Below are 27,361 nucleotides of genomic sequence, written 5' to 3' on the forward strand. Positions count from 1 at the left end.
TGCCTCCATTGTGGATTGTAAAGATGGTGGTTTATTTCATAAATTTCTTTATACATTTTTGAAAGTTACTGTGGTCTCATTTGTACCAGTAGTTTGATTTGTTTTCCTTTCACTCTTGTCCGATTTATGTATGTCTAATACAAAACGTGAACCGCACAGCGAGTCCTGATTGGTGCATTGGCACTGCAGTTGCCGCTTTGTATTGAAGAAGATGGTGTGAACAAACCCCGGGGCTCGTTGTCACAAGGCCTGCGCTCTGTGTAGAGGTGGTGTCAGCTGTTATCACACATCGCAGTTTACTTGGAATGTTTTCCACAAAATGACACTTTATGTGACTCTGCGCTCTGCAGCACTCTGTGGTGACCAGCTGGGTGGCGAGTTACTCTGTGTAGGGCTCATTCACACCAGCAGCACAGGGTGAGGTGACATCTAGGACAGCTCACAGCACCAGTTTGCAATGGTGAACCCTGAAGAGAGGACTGTATGGGGTGCTTCTCGGTTTTAAAGGTTCGTAACTCGCACTACATCTGTGTGACTGGAAACTGAGATCTCCCTTGTCCCTCTTGCCGTGAGCTCATACTACATTGGGGGTGTATTGCGGAACGAGTCCCCTCCCACTGCGCTCCATCACCACATTGCTTTCGCTGAATAAAACCGAGCCCGCCCCCTTTTCAGAGCGCGGACTAGAAGCGGCTCATAGAGCACGCCCACACACCCCGTGCACGCTCCCCTATCTGAGGCTGGTGCACGCTCCCCCATCTGAGGCTCTCGCGCGCTCCCTAGGCAGGTGACTGTTGGTTTTCGGCGGGGGATTCGAATGTCAGTGAGGGAAAGGCTGGCTGGGGAACGCCGGTTCCCATAGAGAGCAGCCCAGGCCGGGGATTGGCGTTGCCATAGGAAAGCCGGCACCTCCGTGTAATGAGCAGAATCCTAATAATAAAGAACTGTGTGCCCGGAGTCCTCTCATGATTTCTCTGCACTGAGCGCTATGGACCCGAACTATGAGCCCGGATGCTGGAGCTTTCTGCCAGGACTGAAGGTGACCAGTAAGGGGCTGGGACTGGGGGGAGAGATGGCATTACTTGGGGGCAAAGGGGGTGCCATAGTTGGGACTGTGTGGGGGGAGGTTCTATCTGACATCTGTGTCTGGTGTCAGGGCTGTGATGCTCCTCCTGTACTGTGAATACCTAGACCAGCCTGGAGGGGGGGGTTTCCTCTGTAGACCAGTCTGGTGTTCCTGGGCATTCTAGCCCCCGCTTCACATATGTGCGGGTTGTGATTTGCGCTGGCATGAGAGCCCATTCATTTGAATGGACTCCCGCTCCCCGGGACACGCAGCTAAGCACGCCCTGCACTACTTAGGGAATCACAGGCCGCAGTACGGTTGTGATTGCCAGTGTGGGCAGCGTGCCCTTAGAATTAATGGCTGCCTCCTGCGGGTTCCGCCTTCCTCTGTGTATGTGGTGTGGCTGCAGAGATTTGTGTGGGTCCCGCAGCGGCACCACCCACACAGATGTGAACCAAGCCTGACAGCCAGTCTGCACATCTCCATTCACTTTTAAAGCAGTAGCAACATTAATGAAACAGGATCTCTAAAGGTGTGTTTATTATAAGTGCGCATTGATTGGCTGTGGAAGTCTGAAGCTGGCAGAACACAATTAAAATTCATTGGAGGTTGTTTTCAAAACAAAAATGGGGTGAGAGCAGGTCATGTGATGTAAGTCAGATGAGATTTGCTTCTCAAATCAGAGTGTTCTTTGCTGCATTAACCACTTGCCTACCGGGCACTTTTACCCCCCTCCTGCCATATTTTTTCAGTGCTGTCGCACTTTGAATGACAATTGCGCGGTCATGCAACACTACCCATATGAAAGTTTCCCCTCCACAATTAGAGCTTTCTTTCGGTGGTATTTAATCACTACTGAGTAAATAAAACAAAAAACACCTGAAACTTTTGGAAAAAAAATTCACTTTTCTTAGTTTTTGTGATAAAATTTTGCAAATATTATTTCTTCATAAATTTGGGTCAAAATGTATTCTGCTACATTTCTTTGGTGAAAATAATAATTTAATTTGTGTTTTTCCAAATTATTTTTTTTCTTTTTACGATTTTATTTTTCAGCACACCGTGACCAAAACAATACAATGTTACCATAGTAACATTGATCTACTCTGAGCAAGTGATCAGGATTTTTTTTTTTTTTTTTTTTGATTGCTAATACCAATGTATTTAATTGATATTTGCAATCATTGTTACTGAATGAAACTGATTCAGTCACTTTTGTTGTGATTAGCTGTGATTGGGCAAAGCTGATCACATGATACAGATGGGCTGTGATTGGCCCTGTCTGTATCATGTGACTGCCTTGACCAGTCACAGCTAACAACATAATTGTATACAATGGATGGCATGACAGGAAGCCATCCATTGTATACAGTTGACATGTGATCTGCTGTGATTGGTCACATGACACTGGCAACAGGCTGATGTAGTGATATGTCATCGACTGTCCCGCGGACACAGCCGGTGACAGATTGCATGGCCGCGTGAGCTGCTTGTTTTGACAGGACGTCATATGATGCCCAGTCACAACAGCGAGTGTCCCGCCCAGCTGTCCGTCTGCTATAGGCCGGGCGGTAAGGTGTTAAGGTCAGCTTGACACCATAATGCTAGGTCTGAGTATGTGGTATTTGCATGGTCCCACATGGGGTGTTTAGGGCAGCCCATTTATTTCAGAGGGCTGCCAAATGCACAAAAAAACACTACAGACATCATTTGTAAAATTCTACCACACCAAACTGCATAATACCATGGTAACCTGCCTTTTGGTGGCTGGTAATGCACATGTTTGATAGATGCATGGGCGTACCTCGAAGAATTAATGGCATCAGTGTGTCTGCAGGGAGCAGCGGATTTCCATGCAGGGAAATGCATGGTCTGGTGAGCGTTCCTGCATCAGAATTGGTGTGAACAAGCCCTTAGCCTGGGTTCACACCAATGCAGCGTGGGGAATACTGCAAATACTGTGTTTCCCGCATTGCAATCACATGACTTTCATATGATCTGGTGCGGGTGTCAATGATAGATTAATGAAACCCTGAAACAGATTGCAAAATGCGATACCTTTACCAGAAATCACATCACATGGGTGAGAACACCCATGCAATGCAATTCAGGTGCAGATTTAAAAAGGGTCCTGCACCTTTTTGGCACAGATGCAATTGGAGCCATACACAATGTGTGGCTCAAATCGCACCACACAAACCATTGCATGTAATTCGCACAGGAATGCATTACGATTCCTGTGCAAAGTACATGTGATGTCCTCCACTGCATAGTGTGAACTCAAGCGTCTTTTTCCACCTCCATCACAAAATTGAGAACACTTTCTTCACATTTTTATTTTTGTGTTTGTTTTTTTTAAAACGCATGTGTCACAAAAAATACATTGAATCAAATGAGGATGTTCCCCTCTGCACATCATGTTAAGATATGAGGCAGGTCTAGTTTTAGATGCATTTTTGTGGGTTTTTTTCTGGCCTATTGCAGTCTATGCATTTGTCATCTTGAGACCTCTTGTGTCGCCTATCCTGGATGCCACGGGCTCTGCCATATTGAAGACCGCAAGAGTTGCTGCAGCAGCTGCAAATCATGTTGCAAAATTCACCATGCTTCCTCAACTCCAACCAGGAAGTACATTCCCTCCAGGATGCAGAGAATCATCCGCATTTGCTAAAGCCAAAAATGCACAAAACCTATTAAATACATGTAAAAATGCTTACATGCACTAAAATACAGTGAAGGTAGCAAGTATTTGACCCCCTGCTGATTTTGAATGTTTGCCCACTCACAAAGAAATGATCAGTCTAAAAATCGAATGATAGGTGTATTGTAACACCGCGAGACAGAATAGCAACAAAAAATTCAAAAAAAATACACTTTTATGCACTGATTTGCATGTTCATGAGGGAAATATGTATTTGATCCCCTTCACAAAACATGACTTAGTACTTGGTGGCAAATCCCTTGTTGGCAATCACAGAGGTCAGACGTTTCATGTAGTTGGCCACCAGGTTTGCACACATCTCAGGAGGGATTTTGGCCCACTGCTCTTGGCAGATCCTCTCCAAGTCATTAAGGTTTGAATTTTAATTTTTTTGTTGCTATTCTGTCTCAGTGTTACAATACACCTACCATTCGATTTTTAGACTGATCATTTCTTTGTAAGTGGGCAAACATTCAAAATCAGCAGGGGATCAAATACTTATTTCCTTCACTGTATTAGAGAAAACAAAAAATCAAGTGTGTGTGTGGGGTGTGTTTTTTTTTTTTTTTTTTTTTTTTTTTTTTTTTTTCTCAAACAAAAAATCATACCTACCTCTTGTTCCTATGTAATGTTAAGTACGGTGCTGGGGAGTTGTGTTTTAACATATTTAACCCTGACTGTACTGGCAAACCTCAATTATCAGATGTAAACTAGACATGTGCTCACTGCCCTTCTAAAGGGCTGAAGATATCAAGGCTTGGGGCTTGCTTTGCGTGCTAATGCACATCTGGACCAATCTGGCCCTGAATTATCCCTTATCCTCCCTTCACACCAATGCGTTTAGTGCTTTTTGCAGGAATGCACTACAGTCCATTTAACATGGTTTTCTATGGAACATTTTCACATCTATGCTTTTTTGTGCTGTTGCGTTTTTGGAAAGGGTCAGGGACTTTTTTTTAAAAAGCAGTGTTTTTGCTACAATAGATTTCAATGGGGAATCTGCTGAAATGCATGGTAGTGTGTTTGCCGCATTTTGTATTTTCATTCTGTCCAGCAACAAAAGAAATGGAAAAAAAAAAGAAACAAAACACGTGTAGAAAAATGCAAAACTGGACGAAAAAAAAAACAAAACTGCATTAGGTATGAAGGAAGCCTAAGTGCTGGTTTACACTTGTGTGGTGCGGAATTTGCTTGTTTCTGTGTGATCATCGCACCCAGTCATGCTAACCACTGCAGGTTCAGAAATCGCATGCACTTTTGTGTGAATCGCATGCTATATGCCATGTGAACTGGCACTCAAGCACATTGCAAGTTTATTCTGAACAATACAAGCTGCTTAGAGTTGTGTATAATCCTACTACAGAGAAACCACTGTAAAGGTAAATATTTTATACGTTGTTTTTAGGCCCCTCTCACATGGGCATCATCTTTTCAGTCACGTTTAAACAGATTCAATTCACATCCGATTACAGCTCTGTTTACATCCATAAACTGCTGACTTCTGCCATCAGTAGTAAATCTTTCAAGATGAGAATATAAACAAGAGTAACATTAACCACTTGCCCTCCAGAGGATTTTCCCCCCCTTCCTGACCAGGCCATTTTTTGCCATATGCCACTGTTACTTTAACTGACAATTACACAGTCATGCAATGCTGTACATAAATGACATTTATGTCCCCCTTTTTTTTTTTTTTTTTTTCCCCCACAAATAGAATTTTCTTTCGGTTGTGCTATAAACAAAAAACTCCGCCAATTTTGGGGGAAAAACCCAATATTTTTGACTATTTGCTATAAAACCTCCAATAAAAAAAAAAAAAGAATTTTCTTCATAAATTTAGGCCAAAATGTATTCTGCTACATGTCCCATCCCAACACTTCTATATTGGTTTATGTGAGGTGTGGTGTGGTTTTTTTTTTTTTTTTTTATTTATTTATTTATATGCACTAGTAATGGCAGCGATCAGCGACTTATAGTGGGACTGTGGCGGGACACTGGGGGGGAACTAACTGCCAGTGGCACTAATACAGTGATCAGTGCTAATTAAAATGCACTGACACTGTACTAATGACACTGGGTAGGAAAGGCTTAACATCTGGGGCGATCAAAGGGTTAACTGTGTGCTGTTTTACAAAGTGTGCTGTGTTTGTTTTTTACTTGGGAAATGTGCGGCTGTGTACTTCTCTACTGTGCAGAGTAATACACAGCAGTATGTTACTGCTGGCAGGAGAGAGAACTGTGTTTCCACACACGTATCACTCCTGTCAGTGATACTCAGCAATTGCCGAGTGCTGGCGGGGAATCTCTGGCTGGGATCCGGTGATCGAGAGCTATAGCTGGAAATGCAAAATCACGTATATATACACCAGTCCCTTCGACCTATACAGATCAGCCCATGTGTAAATTATTTCGGCTTTGACTTTATGACTGCCTATCACATTTCTTGAGGTGCTAAAACCCAAGGGCAGTACAAAGTAGACACCTCAAGGAATTTGCTGAGAGGCATGTTGAGTCCATGGAACATTTTATTTTATGCCACAAAGTTTTGGAAAATGACTTTTTGCAGATCTAATATTTGTCACAGGGATTTGAAAAAGAAAAGAATACATTTTTGAAAAAATTGTGACCGCAAATGAGATCTGCAAAATGCTCACCATGCCTCTTTAGCAAATAAGAGGCCCTAGAAAATAAAGCGGTGGGTGTTGAATTTTTTTATGATGTACAGTATTTGTGCAGCAATTTTTCAAACATCTTTTGGAAAAAAAATACCCTTTTTATAGAATTTTAATACACAAAAAAAGTGTTACACCGAGTAATTGGATACCAAACATGACATGCTTTAAAATTGTGCACGTTCATACAACAGCGACAAACTTAGTAAATTTTTATTATCCATAGGCAATCCTTTTAAAAGCCTTTACCACTTTAGATATACACATGAGGTCTGCTAGAATTGCTGCCTTCAATCTGACGTTCATGGTGATGACTCCTATGCATGGTGCAATCTGTTTTACATATGGGACCGCTGCTTGTGTTTGCCTTTGCGCACAGGAATGGAGGTGGGGGTGAATTTATTTTTTTCTGGGTAGGGGGGCGCGCGTCCTACCCATGCCACCAGCCGCGGCTGTCAATCACCGGGTCCAGGACGGTGATTACTCGCTGCCTCCCAGTGATTGCCAGGGATCTCCGATTTGGGGGGGGGGAGAACTGTAAACAAAACAGTTCTCCCTGTCAGCTCTGCACACTGCTTTTGAAGCACACAGCCCCATAGTAAAGCACACCCAGCACACAGTTAATCCTTTGATCTCCCCAGATGTTAACTCCTTCCTGCCCAGTGCCATTAGTACAGTGTCAGTGCTTTTTATTAGCACTGATCACTATACTGGTGCCAGTGACAGTCAGTTCCCTCCAGTGTCAGAATGCCTGCCACAGTCCCGCTATAAGTTGCTGATTGCTGCCATTAATAGTAAAAATTCCAGTATATATACCGCCATTTGTAGACACTATAACTTTAACTATAAACCAATTAATTTACACGTATTGAGATTTTTTTTTCTAGCAAAGTCATGTAGCTGTGTACATTTTTGCCTAAATTTATGACTTTTTTTATTTTTTTATTTTTACTGGACATGTTTAATAGCAAAAAGCCAGAAATACTGTGGGGGGGTGGGGTTTTTTTTTTTAAATTAATTTTAATTCCGCAAAAAATAAAAACCGCACAGGTGATCAAATGCCACCGAAAGATGAATTCATGAGGGGGAAAAAAGGACATAAATTTAATTTGGGTATGGCGTTGTATAACCGCGCATTTGTCAAAGTAACGCAGCGCCATAACGCAAAAAATGGCCTGGTCAGTAATCCTCTGGAGGGCAAATGGGAAAAAGTTCTGAAATTATTTATCGTTGTCTAATTCTTTTTACATCACAGAAACCTGACATTTTAACAGGGGTGTGTAAACTTTTTATATCCACTGTAAATGTGTATGCAAAAACTAATCCGGAACAATGAAATTGTGATGTGAACAAGCCCGGTGCAGTATAGCCTCATACTTTTCTGTTACTAATAGAGGCCAAATTGTTTGAAAGGATAAGGTCACTTTTGGAACACACACACTTATTATTATTTTTTTTTTTGCGTGAAACTTGTAACATGATGATCCAGCATCTGCACCCCCCCCCCCCTCCTGTAATAGGAGATATTACAGTTGAGTTGTAAGCAAACCCTTTGAAAATGGTAATACAATAAGTCCTATTAAAACTCATAGTTTTTTTTTTTTTTTTTTTTTTTTTTTTTTACCACCCCTGCCCTAACCGCACCTCCTTAGCTGCAGTGGCCAGGGGTGAATGCCCTGTCATGGTTGGTGGGTGTAGCACCTGCCAAGCATGACCCATTCAAGTGCCCTGCAACCTTGTACTGCAACCTTGTGCAGTACAGCAAACAAGGGGTTAAACAGGTACTGTTGTGCTGTTTTCTCACCAACTGCTTTAACCCCCGGTGGACCAAACAGAAGCATCCATTTACTTGAAGGGGTCATGATTGGCAGGCAGTACTGCCCACCAAAAGGCTTAATTCCTGCTGCGGCATGTGTACATTTTTGGCTCCTGCTTTGGCAGCTAAAGGGGGTCGGGATTGAGCTGGTAAAACCGTGACTCAACCACAGGGTTTTATCACCCCCCCCCCCAACTTTCTGTGAACAAGTCCTATAGGGTGCCACTGCTGAATGCAACTAAGTTCATGCACAAGTGCAGCAGGCACTGCTGCTCCTCTGAAAAGCAATTTGACAGGTGGCAAGGATGTGATATGTTGCCTCTTCACCACTTGATTAAAATCATGATTTCCATGCAATGCACGTGATTGTGACATGGTGGTATGGCAATTAGAGGTTTTAAATTGGGTGTGAGGGGGCGACACTGTGCTTGGTGATCTTCGACTTCTCCCATGTTGTTCAGGTAGATCTCCACGTCTTTAACCACTTGCCGACCAGCCACAGTACATTTACTGCGTCAGGTCCGCACCACTGTGCAAAATCACATGTGTGTATATGTGATTTTTGCATTTCGGGTAGGGGGCGCGCGACTGCCCTACCCGTGCCGCCGATCGCGGCCACGTGTGTCGATCCTGGCCAGTGATTACCCGCTGGAGCCCAGTGACTACTGGCAAACACTGACAGGGAGGACAGCTGCATTGTTTACAATGCAGCTCTCCTTCCTGTCAGTTTGGGTACACTGATCCGGATGCTGGTTCCCCCCCCATTGTCAGAATGTCCGCCACAGTCCTACCATAAGTCGCTAATCGCCACCATTATTTAAAAAAAAAAAAATCCATTTGTAGACGCTATAACTTTCACATAAACCAATTAATTTACACGTATTGGGATTTTTTTCTTTTACCAAAGACATGTCGCAGAATACATTTTGGCCTAAATTTATGGCTGTTTGATTTATTTATTTATTTTTTTCCCCTCGCACAAAAAAATAACGCACAGGTGATCAAATACCACCGAAAGAAGGCTTAATTCATGGGGAAAAAAGGATGTAAATATAACCTGCGTAACCACGTAATTGCCAGTTAAAGTAACGCAGTGCCGTAACACAAACTGCTTCCTAATGGCGGTACGGATGCGCAAAATCATGTGTCAGTGTGTATGTGTGTGTATATACGTGATTCACACTCCCATGGTTTACACGCCCCTCCCAGATAGTGTCAGATTGCCGTCAGTACACCAGTAATCACATTTAACCCCTTGATTGCCAGGACGATGCTCATACACAAACCTCCAAGCGCTGTGTAAATTGACGGCGTTATATAAGTACCTATAATAAATAAGAGGGGACCACAGAGCTGGGCTGCATTTTACATAACTTATCATTAATCACTGTTAGGTGGTGTGTCCTGGAAAGTACAAATAAAAAAATCCAGCTTGCTGTAATGCACTAGAATGTCAGGTGTTTAGTGATTTGTATGGAGTTCAGTTTTAATGATAAACACATATAAGGGATTTGCATTACATGCCAAATGGTGGGTATTTCTGTTCATCTGATCCTGAGATGTACACTGCTCTGTCTGTCATGGCAGGAGACCTGATTTTCCTATGCTGCAGTTGGTAACACTAAATTCTGGTTTAAAAAGTCTTATAAAATATGTATTCTTAAAGCGGAGTTCCACTCAAAAGCGGGAGCTCTGTTTATTTGCCTCCTCCCACCGCGCCACTGCCATATTTGGCACCTTTTGGGGGGGAGGGGATACCTGTCACTTCCAGCTCAGTTCGCCATGGCGAAGTGAGCCGGTAGTTTGGCCCCCTCCTTCCTCCCGCAGTCTCTTGGGAACTTTCACAGGCTCCAAAAGACTGCCAGACCAATCGGGAGGCGCAGCACCACTCGTGCATGCACAGAGTGGGCACCAGGCTGTGAAGCCGCAAACTGTCACAGCCTGAGATACTGGTGCCATGGAGGAGAGAAGGGACGGCTCAGGTGAGTATATCGCTGGACCCTGGGACAGGTAAGTGTGTATTTTATTTAAAAGTCAGCAACTACAGTTTTTGTAGCTGCTGACTTTCAATAAACACAAAAACTGCTGGAACTCCGCTTTTACTCGGACTCCCTCGTATTGCTCTCTGCCTTCTCCAAATCCTGCATCCCAAATTGTTGGTGTGTTGTGTGGTTTGTTTGTTTTTTTGTTTGTTTTTTGTTTTTTTACACATTTCTTCTGCATGGTCTTGTTCTATGTAGGAACCTAGCCACCTTTTTCCTGCTTGCTCTCATGATAAAGAAACTAATGACTATGGGATTTGTAGTGTGCATAGGGCATTTCACAGGACTACAACTAATGTGCACTGCTCATTCCAGCAGAGGCAAAGAAATGTACTAAGGGCTCTTGCACAGGGTCTGCTTGAGCACATTCAGATTAAATGAAGCTGTATTTTTTTTTTTTTTTTTTTTTTTTTTTTCTTTCTGCTCAGGTGGTGTAGTGAATAGCCTGTCATTGGTCATTAATGTAAATGGCTGTGTGCTTCTGTCCTCATGTATGTGGTGGTGCTATTGTACACACAGCTGGGAACTAAAGAGCCTTTGTTAATTACAACCTAATAGCTGGGCATAGTTTGCGACTTTGGAGAGCTTGCTTATGCTGTCTTGGTTTCCTACTTGGCCGCCAGATAGTATTTCTGTCTGACCCACCATGTTGAACTTCCTAATGTTCTTCTCATGGCTGGGACTTGATGATGCAGTTGCTGCGCACATGGGTGGGCTGGCTGATCTGCTGGCTTGGACTACAGAACACTACGCTTTCCTCCTCTCTGTTGCCAAGGAGAGTTGTTTTCTAGTTCATAGGACATAACTGAGAAGGCAGTCAGACTTGGATTTCAGTTCAACACACAGGACGTTACAAGGAAACTAGACTTTTAACAGGATCAACAGGAATTTTCCTGAACTTGCCTGAAAATGAAAACCAATGCAGTTACATCTAAGGAATGGTATGCTGTTCAGTTTTTCTTTAAATCCACACCTCTTTCTACATGCAAATTTGGCGAACTAACTTATTTGATTTACTGGTACAAGTGCTTTCCTAACCATTTATTTATGTTCTAGGCTTACAGAAGAAAGAAACAGGACATGGCCGACAAAAGATCTGTTTTTGACAGTCCTGCTACAAACCATGTTGGCTATGCACGGGGTGCAAAGAAAGATGCTGGCTACAGAGAGTCTAGAATATATTTACCTCAAGACAGTGGATACCATGATTCCCTCAAGGTCTTTAGTCCTGGGTGTTGTGAAACCAGCAATGACTCTTCAGAAACGAATACTTCCACTAATGAGAATTCTGAAAACCTAGATCCTACTTTGCTGTGCTCTCCTGTAAGAAGTGAAACAATCTGGCAATGTGAAACTGGTATAGTTGCTAAAAGGCAAAATCAAATCTATGAAACTCCACGTGGTGTTAAAAAAGACTTTTCATTACGACGTAGACTACTTGTAGCCAAAGCTACATCTGGTGGAAACCTTGACTTTGAAACATCCGAATGTTCAGTGGAAACATCCAGGAGCAAGAAACTCCAACACCTTGCTAGATTTGAGACAAGACTTTCTAATAGTTTGGATTCCCCCAAAGAAACCATTTACAAACCCTTAGCAACAAGCACTTTAAAAGCCGAACCTGATGGCATCTCGTGTAAAAGCTGGAGGATGTCTTTTGCTCAGCAGAGGTCTTCCACCATAGATGATTCTAAATGTGACCTTGATCCTTTCTCAGGAGTAGACAACCTGTCTCCAGTTAAACATTCACCAGATTCTCCTAATGACAGTATTCTGAGCCCAGAAATACCAGCTACTCCAATCTGCAATTTAATTTCTCATGCCAAAGAAGATTTTCAAACGCCTGTTAGTGATCTTGCAGCTAGTTTTAATTTTTCTATATGTACACCCACTGCAGCACAAGTGAGTGACTTGGAATACTCCATAACTGACGATAGTGCCTTTCACTCACTCAGCTTTGATAAATCACAGGACTCTTTAACTGATCATGAAGGATCCTTCCAGGAGCTAATTCAGAAACCTAAGGAGACCCCAAAATCTGCTCCTAACAAAAGTCGCCTCCGAAAATTGGATAGATGTAGGAGGCTATCCACTTTGCGGGAGCGAGGCTCACAGTCTGAGGTTGAGGAAGATTATAGTGAAACACATATACTAAGTTCAACATACAAATCAAAAGTAGCAAGAGAATCTGTGGATGAAGAAAATGAACTAAGCTTTGTGGACTGTCAAACCAATTCTCTTCTAAAGGTTGAAGATTTAACAGGTACACCTGCCCTGCGTGTTGTTCATGAGCTGCTGGCAAGGAGTACCCGAAAGAGGGCTCAGCAGACCACTGTGCAGGATCTCTTGGGCAGTTTGGATTTCTCGTCGGCATCAGAAGATGTACTTACAAGACTCATTGGCAGGAAAATGGGTCTAGAGAAAGTAGACCTTTTGTATGAGTTGCAGTTCCGAAACATGAACCACATATTAACTTTTATCTTTAAAGTCTTAGATGTGGAAAGCATTTGCAGGTAATAGCATGAAAGTGTGTGTGTGTGTGTGTGAGAGAACAGGGAAAGCAAATAGAATTCTTGGGTGCAGCACTAGAAGGATCATCAGTCTTGAGCCTAGTACACATGATCATAAATCGTATGGGGAAAAATACCACTTTTGAAGCAACTGTACAATAATCTGAACATGAGCACACAGCTTTCATCCTGAATTATTAGAAGGGACAAGCATGAAAAAAGATATTGATAGTGAGTCCAAAGATGTGCATGACCTTGGACATAAGACCTTTTTGGGAAAGACTGGGGGGAAATCGCATGATTAAAACCTTAAATAAATTTTAAAGTGTATTTCCATTTTATCCAATTTCATTCTATTGAGTGACTGGCTGTATCCTTTCTAAACCTGACACATGTGCCTTGCATAGCTATTATTTTGTGTCTATGAGCCAAGCATGTTTGCTTGCCAAACTACAGCACTTTGGCATGCTGTAAAATATCAGAGTAAAGTCTTTCTTGCTGGTATCACTTCAGTTGTATAATTTGATCAATAAGGTGAGGTGGCTCCTAAGGAACAATTGTACTTTGATGGAATGCTACCTCCCCCTTACCAAATGTCTCAGTAGTAGAAAGATCAACCATGCAGATGTCTGACTATTCAGACTTGCTGGGACATACCCTGCCAGACCACCCTTTTATAGCCCCCAAAGCATTGTTGACCTGTTCAGAACAGCACATATGAAGTTTTCTGTTTGACCTTATTACATGTCTCCCTGTCTGTAGCAAGTAACTAAGTCAAGTCAACTTGGAAGAGATTGCATGTGCCATATTAAATGTGTTCATGGTGAATGAGTTCATTATACTATGAAGTCTATAAATCTAAAGAGGCAGAAGTGTTGTCTTTAATTCTACCTAGGCATGTGATGAAGGGGTCATATGTTAGACGTGGAGGAGTTCTTTAGCGCTGTTGGCCAAACAGTAGGTGTCTTAAGTTGGCTTTTTGTTATGTGCCCCCTCTCTGTTGCAGCTAAGGTGTTGCATAGTTACCATGTGCTTTTTGCAGTGTACTGTCACAGAAGCAGCTTTGCAGACTAACTCTTGGATCAACCATTAGGCAGAGAATTTGTGCAGGGAGAAATAAGCTATATAAATTTGGATGCTGTTGAAAATGAATAGTGTTGATGGGCATGTAGTTAAGGGAAAATGTCAAACTTGCGATTTATGTTAGGGTACAAAGACATTTTGCTGGTTTGGATGTTGAGGAAATGCCACATAAGAAGGTGAGTTGCATTTTAAGGCTCATGGCAAAATTTGAGACCCCAATTTGCCAGCCACAGAATCAAAGGGCACAGTCCTGATGAATAGACAGCAGTTGAGGAGGAATGGGCTATGTCTGGCATAGTTAATTTTTTACTTTCTTCTGGGTGCTAAGGAGCAAGAATTGTGTCCTTTAAACATGAAAGTTTACATATAAAATATTCTTCTGTACAATATTTAACCTATACGTGTTGAATGGTTTTAATATATCTGTCTTTAGCATTTGGAAAGTAAGCAAGGCATGGCGGGAAATGATTGTTCAAGACAAGGATGCATATCAAAGAAGAAAAGTATTTCAGAAAAAGATGAGAGCTCAAATGGAGGTATTTTATTCATTTATTTTTATTTTCATATATAGTTATAATTTTTTTTTTTTCTCACTCCTTAACATTCAGCTGTGAAGATCTCTCCCATTTTTATTTAGCAGTAACATTTATTATTATAAAATATTATTTATTTACCTTGCTCTTGGGCTTCCTCATATTAAAGTAGCAGTCTCTAGTGAGACTTGCGCATGTCCATTTGGTGATCAACAAAAGTGAATTTTAGTAAAAGCACATGTCAAGTACAGACATCTTGCTGTATAGTTGTTCAGCAGTAGGTCCATGATACCAGTTGTGGTTAATGGAGTTGTCTCTTGAATTCCTTGTACCTTTCTGCACGGGCTATTGAATCTCTAATTCATATACTACTTCCTCTCCTCACACTGTTTTTTGTACCACAAGGTTCAATGGAACTCCTTCCCTTTTTTAATATAAACTGATTGCCTCAATAGAAGGCACATTAAACCAAGGTAAAGTAATCGGCCATAAAGAAATAATACATGGATAAATATAAATTAATTTTATTAAAAAAATTAAATCAACCTATCTAACCGTATTGGGGACACCTGTCTTTACACGCACAGTAACTTTAAAGGCACCCCAGTCTTGGTCCGTAGGGCTCAATATTGAGTTGGCCCACCCTTTGCAGCTATAACTTCAACTCTTTTGGGGAAGGCTGTCCACAAGGTTTAGGAGTGTCTATGGGAATGTTTTAACCATTCTTCCAGAAGCGCATTTGTGAGATCAGGCACTGATGTCGGACAAGAAGGCCTGACTCGTAGTCTCTGCTCTAATTCATCCCAAAGGTGTTATATCTGGTTGAGGTCAGGACAAGTAAAGTTCCTCCATCCCAAATTTGCTCATCCATATCTTTATGGATCTTGCTTTGTGCACTGGTGTGCAGTCTTGTTGGAACAGGAAGGGGCCATCCCCAAACTCTTCCCATAAAGTTGGGAGCATGAAATTGTTCAAAATGTCTTGGTATGCTGACGCCTTAAAAGTTCCCTTCATTGGAACTAAGGGGCCAAGCCCAACCCCTGAAAAACAAACCCCACACCATAATCCCCCCTCCACCAATTTACACCTGAAAGAGACCCATTCTTCTACAAATGTTTGTAGAAGCAGTCTGCATGCCTAGGTGCTTGATTTTATACACCTATGGCCATGGAGGTGATTGCAACACCTGAATCCAATGATTTGGAGGGGTGTCCCAATACTTTTTGGCAATATAGAATCTATCTAATGTTGTTTTTTAAACTGAAAAAATGTACCATTTTAAGAAAAATAATATATTGATGGCAGCAACAATTCTCAAAGTTGGGCCAGGGTAAAAAAAGCTGGCAACATGGTACTAATAGCTGAAAGAACATTTTGCAACTAATTAGGTTAATTGGCAACATGATTGGGTATAGATAGAGCGTCTGTGAAAAGCGGCACTTAAAATTTGTTGCAGAATTTCTGAATGTTCCTCAACGTAAAATTGCAAAGACTATATATATATATATATATATATATATATATATATATATATATATATATATATATATATATATATATATATATATATATATTCTCATCTACAGTACATAATATCAAGATTCCAGAGAAATATGTGTGCAAGGGACATGGCCAAAATGTCCTCCCAGACGTAAAGCGTGCCCCCTTGCCTTCTGTGTTGACCTCACGGTGAATAGCTCTACACCAAGTTCACTATATGAACCACTGATGTATTTTATACATGTTGATCATATCCCCCCTTAATCTCCTCTTCTCAAGAGAACAAATTCAGTTCCTCTAATCTTTCCTCATAGCTGAGCTCCTCCATGCCTCGTATCGGTTTAGTTACCCTTCTCTGTACTTTCTCAAGTTCCCCAATGTTCTTTTTGTGAATTGGTGCTCAAAAAAAGTGAACTGCATATCCCAGATGAGGTTTTACTAATTATTTGTCCCAGGGTAATATGATATCTCTCTCTCTCTCTGGAGTCTTTACCTCTTTTAATACAAGAGAGGATTTTGCTCGCTTTAGAAACCGCAGTCTGGCATTGCGTGCCATTATTAAGCTTGTGATTTACCAGAACCCGCAGATCCTTCTCCACCATTGATTCCCCCAGTTGTACCCCCCCCAGTATGTATGATGCATGCATATTCTTAGCCCCCAAGTGCATAACCTTACATTTATCAACATTAAATCTCATTTGCTACATAGTTGCCCAATTAAACAGTGCATTGAGGTCAGCTTGTAAGTTGAAGACATCCTGTAAGGACGTTATTCCAATGCACAGCTTGGTGTCATCTGCAAAGACTGAAATGGGATTTTTAATCTCATACCCTATATCGTTTATAAATATATTTAAAAAGTAAGGGTCCCACCACTGAACCCTGGGGTACACCACTGATGACCCTAGACCAGTGATGGCGAACCTTTTTGAGCCCGAGTGCCCAAACTGCAACCCAAAACCAACTTATTTCTTTCAAAGTGCCAACACTGCAATGAAACCTGAATATCGAGCTTTTGGTTTAGAAAAAACAACTCGTACAGTAGTGCAAACTAATTAACAGTACAGGGATGACCAGAGACTGCGGACACAGTACAGGGATGACCAGAGACTGCGGACACGGTACAGGGGATGACCAGAGACTGCGGACACGGTACAGGGGATGACCAGAGACTGCGGACACGGTACAGGGGATGACCAGAGACTGCGGACACGGTACAGGGGATGACCAGAGACTGCGGACACGGTACAGGGGATGACCAGAGACTGCGGACACGGTACAGGGGATGACCAGAGACTGCGGACACGGTACAGGGGATGACCAGAGACTGCGGACACGGTACAGGGGATGACCAGAGACTGCGGACACGGTACAGGGGATGACCAGAGACTGCGGACACGGTACAGATGACTGCTGACCTTTGGGGAGGGAGGGGGAGCCGCTACCTGAATTTGACAGGTACCCGCTCTTACTTCCGCAGAGTTTTTTTTTTTATCTTACCTGTTCCTTTATCCAGCCGCGCGCTGTAATTCCCGGCTTCTGTAGTGTGGGCGCTCGTCGGACCACCGGATGCCCAGTGCGCATGCGCGAGAAGCGCTGCGCTTTGTGATTGGTCCGGCGGCTTCTGGGATCTGTCATGTGTCCCAGGTACCGCCTTACCATTCACAAAGAGCACTGCTTCTTGCGCATGCGCACTTGGGACCCGGCTGTCACGCACACTACAGAAGCCGGGAAGACCGCGCGCCGCTGGATAGAGGGACAGGTACGGTCCCACTGCAGAGCTGAGAGGCCGGCCCGGTATTCTGACACGGCGGCGGTGGAAATACCGGACCGGCCGCTCTATATTCGCTCCATAAGACGCACTGACGTTTTCCCCCCTTTTTTGGGGGGAAAAAAGTGCGTCTTATGGAGCGAAAAATACGGTATTCTCCTGGCGTGCCCACAGATAAGGCTCGGCGTGCCGGCTGTGGCACGCGTGCCACGGGTTCGCCATCACTGCCCTAGACCATTCAGAGTATGAATCATTCACCACTACTCTTTGAATACGATCTTTTAGCCAGTTTTCTATTCATTTTACATACAGATTTTTCCAATCCTGTAGACTTTACCTTACACATTAGCCGTGTGCGGGGAACTCTGTCAAACACTTTTGCAAAATCCAAGTATACCACGTCCACCACCACCCCTCTCTCCAAGGTTTTGCTCACCCTCCTAAAAAGAAATCAGATTTGTTTGACAATTTCTGTCTTTCATGAATCCATGCTGTCTGTTGCTTAAAATATTTTTTCCCAGCAAGAACTCCTCTGTGGTCTTTTATTAAACTCTCCAGTATATTCCCAACTATAGAAGTTAAACTAACAAGTCTGTAATTACTTGGTAAAGATTTTGACCCCTTTTTTTAAATATTGGCACCACATTGGCCTTACGCCAATCCAGTGGTACTATGCCAGTCATTAAAGAGTCCTTAAAAATTAGAAACAAAGAATTGAGCGCTGTCATTTCAAAGCCATTAAGGACCCGTGGGTGTATGCCATCCGGTCTAGGTGCTTTTATTCACCTTTTATTCTGTCTAAATATTTTTGGCTCATATCAGTTGTGAGCCAATGTGGATCAGCTGGAGCTGTGTCAATACCATGCCCATTATGGACAAGAGCTCCCCCATACTACTTTTGTATACACAGAACTGAAGAAGGTATTAAATAAATTTTGCCTTCTCTTTATCCCCAGTCACCCACTCTAGATTTTTTTGGTAAAGTGCCTTCAAGCTCATACCGAACCTTTTTACTATTAATATATTAGAAGAATTTTTGGGGGTTGGTCCTGCTGTCTTTTGCAATCTGTCGTTCATTTTCAATTTCTGTGGCGTTTATTTCCTTTTTGCATATTCTGTTATACTCTTTTTGTAATGTTTAAAAGATTATAGTGTTCCTTCATTTTTATATTGAATAAAAACTCTTTTCTTATCTATAGCCTTTTTAACATTGGCTGTAAGCCACATAGGTTTGATTTTTAGCCTTTTAAACTTGTTGCCCATGGGAATATATTTTGCAGTGTATTCACATAGTCTTTTTGAAGAACTCCCATTTCTGTGTTGTGTTCATCGATACCAATATTCCCTTCCAGTCTAAGTCTTGGAGAGCAGCTCTCAGCCTTGGTAATTTGCCTCTCTTGAAATTGAGCGTTTTTTTTTTCCCGTATGTGCTCACTGTTTACAGCTAACAATAAATGAAATCATGTTATGGTCACTGCTACCCAGATGTTCTTTTATATGGACATTCATAATAAGCTCTGCATGATTTGCGATTACCAGGTCCAGCAGTGCATCATTCCTAGTAGGGGCCTCTATGAACTGTACCATAAAATTGTCCTGTAGTAGGTTTAAAAAATTTTGCGCTTTAACTGTTTCTGCAGTATCATTACTCCAGTCAATTTCCGGGTAGTTAAAACCCCCCATTATTATAACTGTCCCAGCCCTTTTGATCTGTGCAAGGAGCTGAGTCTCCACCTGCTACAGTGGACACAATGCCAACATGGGGCAAACACACAAATAAATAAGTTGAGAGCCACAAACCTATAAACATGGGCACTATCAAAGATGGACTAACTTATCTGTAGGCTTCCCTTTTTTGTCTTTTTGCAATACTTAAATATTTTTACAGCTGAGCCTCTTTTAACTAGATCTCTGGGTACCTGCAGTAGCACTCAACAACATTCAGTAGTCTGTAAGTGACCGTTTCTATTGAAGTTAGAAGCGTAACCCACATTTTAGTCTTGGATAATGTATGTATGTGTTTTTTCTTATGCCAGACGAGGGTGCGTGTCCCTACGCACCATCTGGTCAAATGATGATTCTAAAATATAACCTTTATTCAAATATATAAAAAAATGTATGCTCAGCTGCAATTAATACGTGTTGGAGTGGAATGTACTGCACGCAACAATATGACTGGATACCATTGCAATTATTTACCTTGCATCCAAATGGTTAACAACACGAGACCAAATCAAATACCGTACCGATTTAGATTATGTGACGGCATAAATGAGGCACTGTAGCTTGATCATAAGCCTATATCAGTTTGAATATCTAATCTCAATATGTAATACGGGAACTCTCATCCACGGGCCTAAAGTCAGCCTCTAATGGACAAGCCCCATATTTCACCATTTCCAGTCAAAAATACCTCACGATCTTGAGAAATGCAAATGATACAATGTAAAACGCAGTACAGACCTCACCAAAAAAAGGGGGCAGAGGAGTAAATACTATGTGAATTCAAAAAGTGCTCCCAAAGAAAAAAAATAAACTCTACGTGTTTCGCTCCAAAAAAACAGAGCTTCGTCGGAAGTATAAAGAATTAAAATACGTCGTATAGTGGCTGGAAGTTGTGCTCAGCTTTACATGGTGGCAAAATGGCACCTATCGTTTGTTTCACATAGATAGATAGATAGAGATGCTGGCCATCAGCATGGCCCCCACACATGCTCCGTTCATCAACAATCCAAAAGTTTAGGCTGTCAGCCTTATGTTTTTGTATTGTATGTCTTGCTACTGGTCCATCCTTATTTCGAGCAATATCATTCACATGTACAGGAACTCGTCTCCTAAAAGGGCAAATTTTTTCCTACATCTTAGGGGGCATGGGAATTTTAAAGCATAAATCACCCCCTCTGTTCTGCAGTTATAGAAATCCCTTAATCTCCCCATTTTTAGGGTTAACAAACTCTTTGGTATTTCTCAAGAAAGTACATGCCTTACAGTGACCACACCTGAAACTACCTTTTTGGTTTTTCAGGTAGCCAAGTGTGTGTGTGTGTGTGGGGGGGGGGGGGTTTTCGTGACTATGTACTGACACTTTCTAATAGAATTTAATCAAATCAGTCTTATGATTCCCACGTCTCAAATCTGTCAAACAATTTTGACTCTCAATTTGGAATGCCCCTTCCGTTGAGCAATTTTCTCTTTGCTCTCATAAATTGACCAGTGGGGATTCCTCTTTTCAAGGCTGCTGGATGTGAACTTTCCCAATGTAACAGGCTATTTGTAGAGGTCGATTTTCGATAAAAAAAAAATATAGTGTGAAGGAGGCAATATTAATACAATTTTTTTTTTTTAAATCTCCAAGTCCAAAACATTTATGCTATCATATTTAATTTCACTCATGACTTATATCCCAATATTGTTTCAACTTGAGGTGGCTACAAATTCCATAAACAGATCCTTTTGACCCTGCCATAAAATAAACACATCCATGAATCTTACCCACATGAGAATATGTGAAGTAAAACATTCTAGTTCTTCTACAAAGACCATGCTACACTCCCACCTAAGAAAGAGATTTGCATACGTAGGTGGACAGGGTGAACCATCGCAGTTCCTCTACGCTGTCTGTACTTTACCATCAGATAGGAAAAAAATTGTGTTCCAATACAAACTGCAAAAGTTGGAGGGTGAATGTGGTATAGAAGAGATATTGGAACATTTTGCAGGAGGATAAATATCTATCACAGATCGTATCTAAAGACCCTAAGATAACCTATAGACTGGGTAGAAAGGGGTAGGAATTTGAAAGACCTGTTAGTACATTGTCACCTAGGAAAAACCTCTAAAACATCAACGAAACACACTTGGCAACCTGAAAAACCAAAAGGTAGTTTCTGATGTGGTCACTGTAAGGCATGTACTTTCTTGAGCAATACCAAGGAGCTTAACCTGGAAAGATTATCAAAATAAGAGACTTCTATAATTGCAGTACAGAAGGGGTGATTTATGCTTTAAAATGCCCATTCCCCTAATATATGTAAGATAAACAATTTGCCCTTTTTAGGAGATGCGTTCTTGAACATGTGAACAATATTGCTGAAAATAAGGATAGACCAGTAGCCAGACATATATAATACAAAAACATGGTGGTAAGGCTGACCGCCTAAACTTTTGGATTGACAAATATAATCTGGGTCCTAGAAAAGGAGACCTAGATAAATGCCCTTTGAAATTTGAAGCAAAATGGATTCTCCGTGTTTTTTTTTTTTTTTTTTTGTTTTGTTTTGTTTTGTTTTTTTTGGCTCAAGGGCACTTTATGGTTTAAATGAAGACTATACCTTCCTTCAGCCCCTGCGTTTTGCCCCTATGCTTAACCCCCCCCCACCTCCCCTTCTCCCCCAGCAAGTGCAGTGTCAGTAGGTCACTGTCACGTGAAACATTGCACACAAAGCCGCAGTGTTCGCAGATTCAGGCCTGATCTCTGTTGGCACTTGCCGGTAAATTTTTTTTTTTTTTTTTTTTTAATTTTTGGGAGCAGTTTAAGCAGTCCCTGACAGCCAGGTGCTCCGTGGTGAGTCCCATAAGCACAGTACAAGCTGGTGCAGTGGTGAGCACAAGTAGTGTCCCACAGCCACCAAGAATTCGCACACAAGCCCATAGAGCACCTAGTATCCTTCCGGACGTGCTTGCAAATCCCGATTCGGTAGTCCACAAATTCTGCAGCACCCGTACTTCTACCCCCCCCAATTTCAGTGCCAAACTCGGAATTCAGGTAGAAACAGCAAATGTAACTAATCCCCTTGATTTTTTTTTTTTTTTTTTTGAGCGTTTTTTCATGGAAGATCTGTATGCATTGATTGTGGATCAAAGCAATTTATATGCACAACTGTTTATCACCACCAACCCAAATTCAAACCTTGCCAGACCATTCACATGGAAACTCATTACAATTTCCGAATTTAAAGTGTGTGGTGGTGTGTTTTTTTTTTTTGTTTTTTTTTTTTTTTTTTTGGGCCTAACTGTCAACATGGGCATTACTAAAAAAAAAAAAAAAATTTAATTTAAATAGCGCCATTTGTAAGTTGGGAAAGCATCTGATCACACCGTTCTTGGTGCGATTAGATAATGTAAGGGCAGAGGAGATGTCTAGAGTCTGATAGACCCCAGAGTTCTCAAAAAAGAATATATGACAATGCCCATTGAAGCTATAGGAGATATTTGCATTCCATGTGATAGCATTAAAAGTGATTTAAAAAAAAAAAAAAATTAAAGGAACCGTGTAAAAATGTAAAATTCAAAATAACTTGGGGGGGGGGGGGGGGAAGCACCCACGATTTCCCCCCACGATTTCCCCCCACGATTTCCCCCCACGATTTCCCCCCACGATTTCCCCCCCCCCGATTTCCCCCCCCACGTGTGTGTGAGCGTTGACCCTGTGCCAGTAAGTAAACAGCAGTTGCACCATGCATGTGAGGTGTCGCCGCGAGCGTCAGATCAAGGGCAGTGATTCTAGCACTAGACCTCCTCTGTAAATCTAAAATGGTAGCGTTGCCTATTGATATTAAATGTTTGCAGTTTGTTGCCTTTGTACGGGGCATGCACAGTTTTAAATCATGTCATGTTTGGTATCTATTTACTCGGCATACCATCATCTTTTTTAGTTTACCAAATAATTGGCCAATATATTGTGTTTTTGTGCATTTAAAAGTAAAAAAAAAAAGTGTGTTTTTTATGGTGGTTTTTTGAAGAAAAAAAAAAAAGTTGCGTTTTTGAAAATCACTGTGCGAGTATGGGTGTGCTTTAAAAAAAACGTTTTGGGGGTTCAAAGTCAGTCATTTCCTAGCAAAAAAAAAGGTGTCAGAAAAGGCTTGGTCCTCAGGTGTTTAGTCAGTGATGCTGGACATAAAACGCCCCCACCCCCAACAATTACCCCTTTTTGGAAAGTAGACACCCCAAACTATTTGCTGAGAGGCATGTTGAGTCCATAGCAGAATTTTTTTTTTTTTTTTTTTTTTTTTTTTTTATATCAAAACCTTGTGAGAAAAAATAAGATCTGCAAAATACTCCCCATGCCTCTTTTTAAATTCATTGGGGTGTCTACTTTCCAAAAAGTGGTCATTTGGAGGGGTTTGAGGTCTGTCATTTTCCATAAACTTGTGGAAAAAAAAAAAAATATTTCATGGACTCAATATGCTTCTCAGCAGATAGCTTAGGGTGTCTACTTTCCGAAAAGGGGTCTTTTGGGGGTGTTTGTACTGTCCTGGTATTTTGGCACCTCAAGAAATGTGATAGGCAGTCAGAGTAAAAGCTGTGTAAATTCCATTATATATACCATAGTTTGTAGACGCTATAACTTTCACACAAAGCAATCAATATACACTTATTGGGATTTTTTTTTTTTTTTGCTAAAAACGTGTAGCAGAATACATTTTGGCCTAAATTTGACAATTTGGGTTTTGTTTTTTTTTTTTATATTTATGACACAAATGAGTATCGTTTTTTTTTCCAAACTTTTCGGTCTTTTTTTGTTAGTGCAAAGAATAAAAGTTCACAGGTAATCAAATACCACCAAAAAGATCTATTTGTGTGGGGGAAGAAAGAGAGCGTAAATTTAGTTTGGGTACAGCATTGCATGACCGTGCAATTACCAGTTGAAATAGTGCAGCCCCGAATAGAAAAAAAGAGGCCTGGTCAGGAAGGGGGGGGGGGGGGTAAATTCTCTCAGGATGGCAAGTGGTTAATTAGTGGGGCATTAACAGTGTTTGCAAGCACCAGCAGTGTGTATTGTGTTGTGTTGTGGTTGATGTGCTGCTGTGGTGTTTTTTTTTTTTTGTCCACAAGATGGCATCTGTTGAGGTACTGAGCATGTGCAGGTTTTGTCCACAAGATGGTGTCTGTTGAGGAACGGAGCATGTGCGGGGGCCATTTTGATGGCCAGCATCTTTATATATATATATATATATATATATATATATATATATATATATATATATATATATATATATATATATATATATATATATATATATATATATATATATATATATATATATATATATATATATGTGACAAACAATGGGTGCCATTTTTACCACCATGTGAAGCTGAGCACAACTTCCAGACACTATGCGACCTATTTTAATTCTTTATACACCTGACGAAGCTCTGTTTTTGTTTTTTTTGGGAGAGGTCTGTACTGTGTTTTACAGTGCATCATTTTTGCATTCCTCAAGACAGTGAGGTATTTTTGACTGGATATGGTGATGTATGGGGCTTGTCCATTAGAGGCTGACATTAAGGCCCGTGGATGAGTGTCTTGCTACAGATATGTAATACGGGAACAGATTATACTATCAAATTAGTTTTATCCATGGGGTAACTTCATTTCCTTTAATAGAGATTTATATATTGAGGCTGATAGGCTTATGATCAAAACTACAGTGTGTCTTTATGGCATCACTTCATCTAAAATGGTATGGTGTTTGACTTGCTCTGGTGTTATTAACCATTTGGATGTAAGGTAAATTGCAATGGTATTCAGTCCTATTGTTTTGCGCAGTACATTCCACTCCAATAGGCATTAATTACAGCTGAGCATACATTTTACATATATCTGAATAAAGGTTATACTTTTCGATTCATCAACTGGCCAGATGGTGCGTAGGGACACACACACACTCTCGTCCAGCATAGATTTGTTATTTTCCAAAGATGATGATTTCCAATTAGGGCTTAGTTCAATAGTTTTTTTTTTTTTTTTTCTTTGTTATCCTAATATTTAAGCAAGGGCGGATGATTTCTTCTGAAGATGCTGCTACCAGATTACAAGCATTAAACCGTTCTGCTCTAAAATCAGTTCAAGCTCAAGCTAGGCTGGTCTTCCATACACCTACCTCGTCAGATGATTCTTTGACACCAAAAGAGACAACCTCTGTTCCCCAGTCAGGAAGAAAACAGCAGGAATATTTTAAGGTAGGTTTACTACTTTTTCCTAAAATTGCATTCACAAAACATGTTTGTTTTGGCTTTTCCCTCTTGCTTCCTGAGCCTTGCTCTTGGCTGGTGATGACTGCCATCAGTGTTGAGAAGCTGATATTTGCATACCAGCACCTCAAGATTTACAGGGGCTTGGAGCACTGTAAAGGGCACCCTCCCATCTGGAGGTGACTGCTCCAGTATACTGGTGGTGCTTTTGCTATTTTTATCAGGAACTCCTATGCTTTGAGAAATGTACAGTATATAGACTTTTATTGCTGTCGTCTTGTTCCAAAAGGTGAACTTCTTGCTTAAGAATATGTTCAAGTTTTTGGGGTGTAACATGTTTCAGCATCTGCTGCCTCTCTCTGTAGACCAGTCATTTTCAGCCTGGGCTCCTCCAGGGTTGGCTAGGGGTTCCTTGATCTGACCTCCCATCTGATGCTGCCTGCATAGGTCCAGCACCACTTGACAGAGCGAGTGGCATGACTGCAAAGGTCTCATTCTGGCCACCTTGTAAAGTAGACATCTTTCCACCAATGTGAAGGGCCTTTTCCCAATGACCCCCGATGAAATAATTTTCAGGTCTCGGAACCCCTGGTAAGATTAGTCCAAGGGTTCCTCTGAGGTAAAAAGGTTGAGAGGCTGATTAGACAGACAGCTGATATAAAAGTCCCATATGTTATCATCCATAAACAGATTGTTTTGTGGGATAGTTTTAGCTCTTTACATCAAATAGGCTTGGCTATCACCTACTTTGATGACTTGCTTGTGTCTAATTATAAAACCTTTTGTTGCAGATTGCCAAAACTTTGTTCACAGATGAAGCTTTGAAACCATGTCCGCAGTGCCAGTACCCAGCTAAATATCAGCCTCTAAAGAAGCGAGGCAAATGCAGTAGGAAGGACTGTGGCTTTGACTTCTGTATTCTATGCTTGTGCACTTTTCATGGCTCGAAAGAATGTAGCACTGGGTCAGGAAAAAGAAACCACAAAAAGGAGATTCTCCCAGGAAGTGCACAGAGTAAGCGAAACTTGAAAAGGCTTTGAATTTTTTCCAATTTCATCCCCTTTTTTTTTTTTTTTTTTTTTTTCTCTTTTTATCAGCGTTTTAAAAAAAGTTTTATCGTGTAGTACTGTATTTTGCAGCATCTGCTGTTTTTGTACACTGATGTGGCTTATAGTTCACAATTCATTAAACATTGCACACACTGCAGGATAGGGCAAACTTATGGTGATACAATGAATGTATTGCAGCCGTAGCACTTCTTGCCTCTATTTTGCATCTAAATATATTCTTCTGGAACAGTGTTTAGAGCCACCTTGTGCTATGTGCAATTTGGTTTCAACTGGTGTTATATTTCTCTAACTTATTTTATTTATTTTTGTTACATTTCTTACTATGTAGACACTATTTTAAATAAAATGTTTTAGCAACAGTTTTTATTTACCAATTTAAATTACAGGGCACAGAGTTTCAAGTGTAAAGTGTCTAAATGATATGTATTTGCTTGTTGCTGTACAGTTGATACTGTTTTTGTGTATAAAATTTAATTTTCCAATTAGTCTTTTGACTGTCTTCAAACACCAAACAAGAGATGATTTCATCCATTACTGTAAACAGGAATGTGGTTTCTGTGTGTTATGGAATATTGCAGTTTGTTTTATTTAGGCACTTTGTGTGACTTCAAGGTTGTCCA

The 27,361-nt window shown here is 41.2% G+C and overlaps 1 protein-coding gene across 1 annotated transcript; it reads left to right on the plus strand.

Annotated features, from left to right (window-relative positions):
- Positions 1 to 821: 821 nt before the first annotated feature.
- FBXO43 (F-box protein 43) lies at positions 822 to 27,223 on the plus strand. The gene is made up of 5 exons (XM_089666975.1): positions 822 to 1,039; positions 11,354 to 12,810; positions 14,324 to 14,426; positions 25,471 to 25,659; positions 26,463 to 27,223. The coding sequence occupies exons 1-5, from the start codon at positions 989 to 991 to the stop codon at positions 26,709 to 26,711; spliced, it is 2,049 nt and encodes a 682-aa protein (XP_089523101.1). The 5' UTR covers positions 822 to 988; the 3' UTR covers positions 26,712 to 27,223.
- Positions 27,224 to 27,361: the final 138 nt, after the last annotated feature.

The sequence above is a fragment of the Staurois parvus genome, unplaced genomic scaffold (genome assembly GCF_062004578.1).
Source record: "Staurois parvus isolate SC_StPar_1 unplaced genomic scaffold, SC_StPar_1.0 ptg000052l, whole genome shotgun sequence".
NCBI lineage: Eukaryota > Metazoa > Chordata > Amphibia > Anura > Ranidae > Staurois > Staurois parvus.

Excerpts from the sequence above, each read along its gene's own strand:
- FBXO43 (XM_089666975.1), top strand. The coding sequence starts at position 989 with ATGGACCCGAACTATGAGCCCGGATGCTGGAGCTTTCTGCCAGGACTG. Across the intron at positions 12,811-14,323 it reads GATGTGGAAAGCATTTGCAG|CATTTGGAAAGTAAGCAAGG; the intron begins GTAATAGCATGA and ends ATCTGTCTTTAG. Across the intron at positions 14,427-25,470 it reads AGATGAGAGCTCAAATGGAG|CAAGGGCGGATGATTTCTTC; the intron begins GTATTTTATTCA and ends CTAATATTTAAG.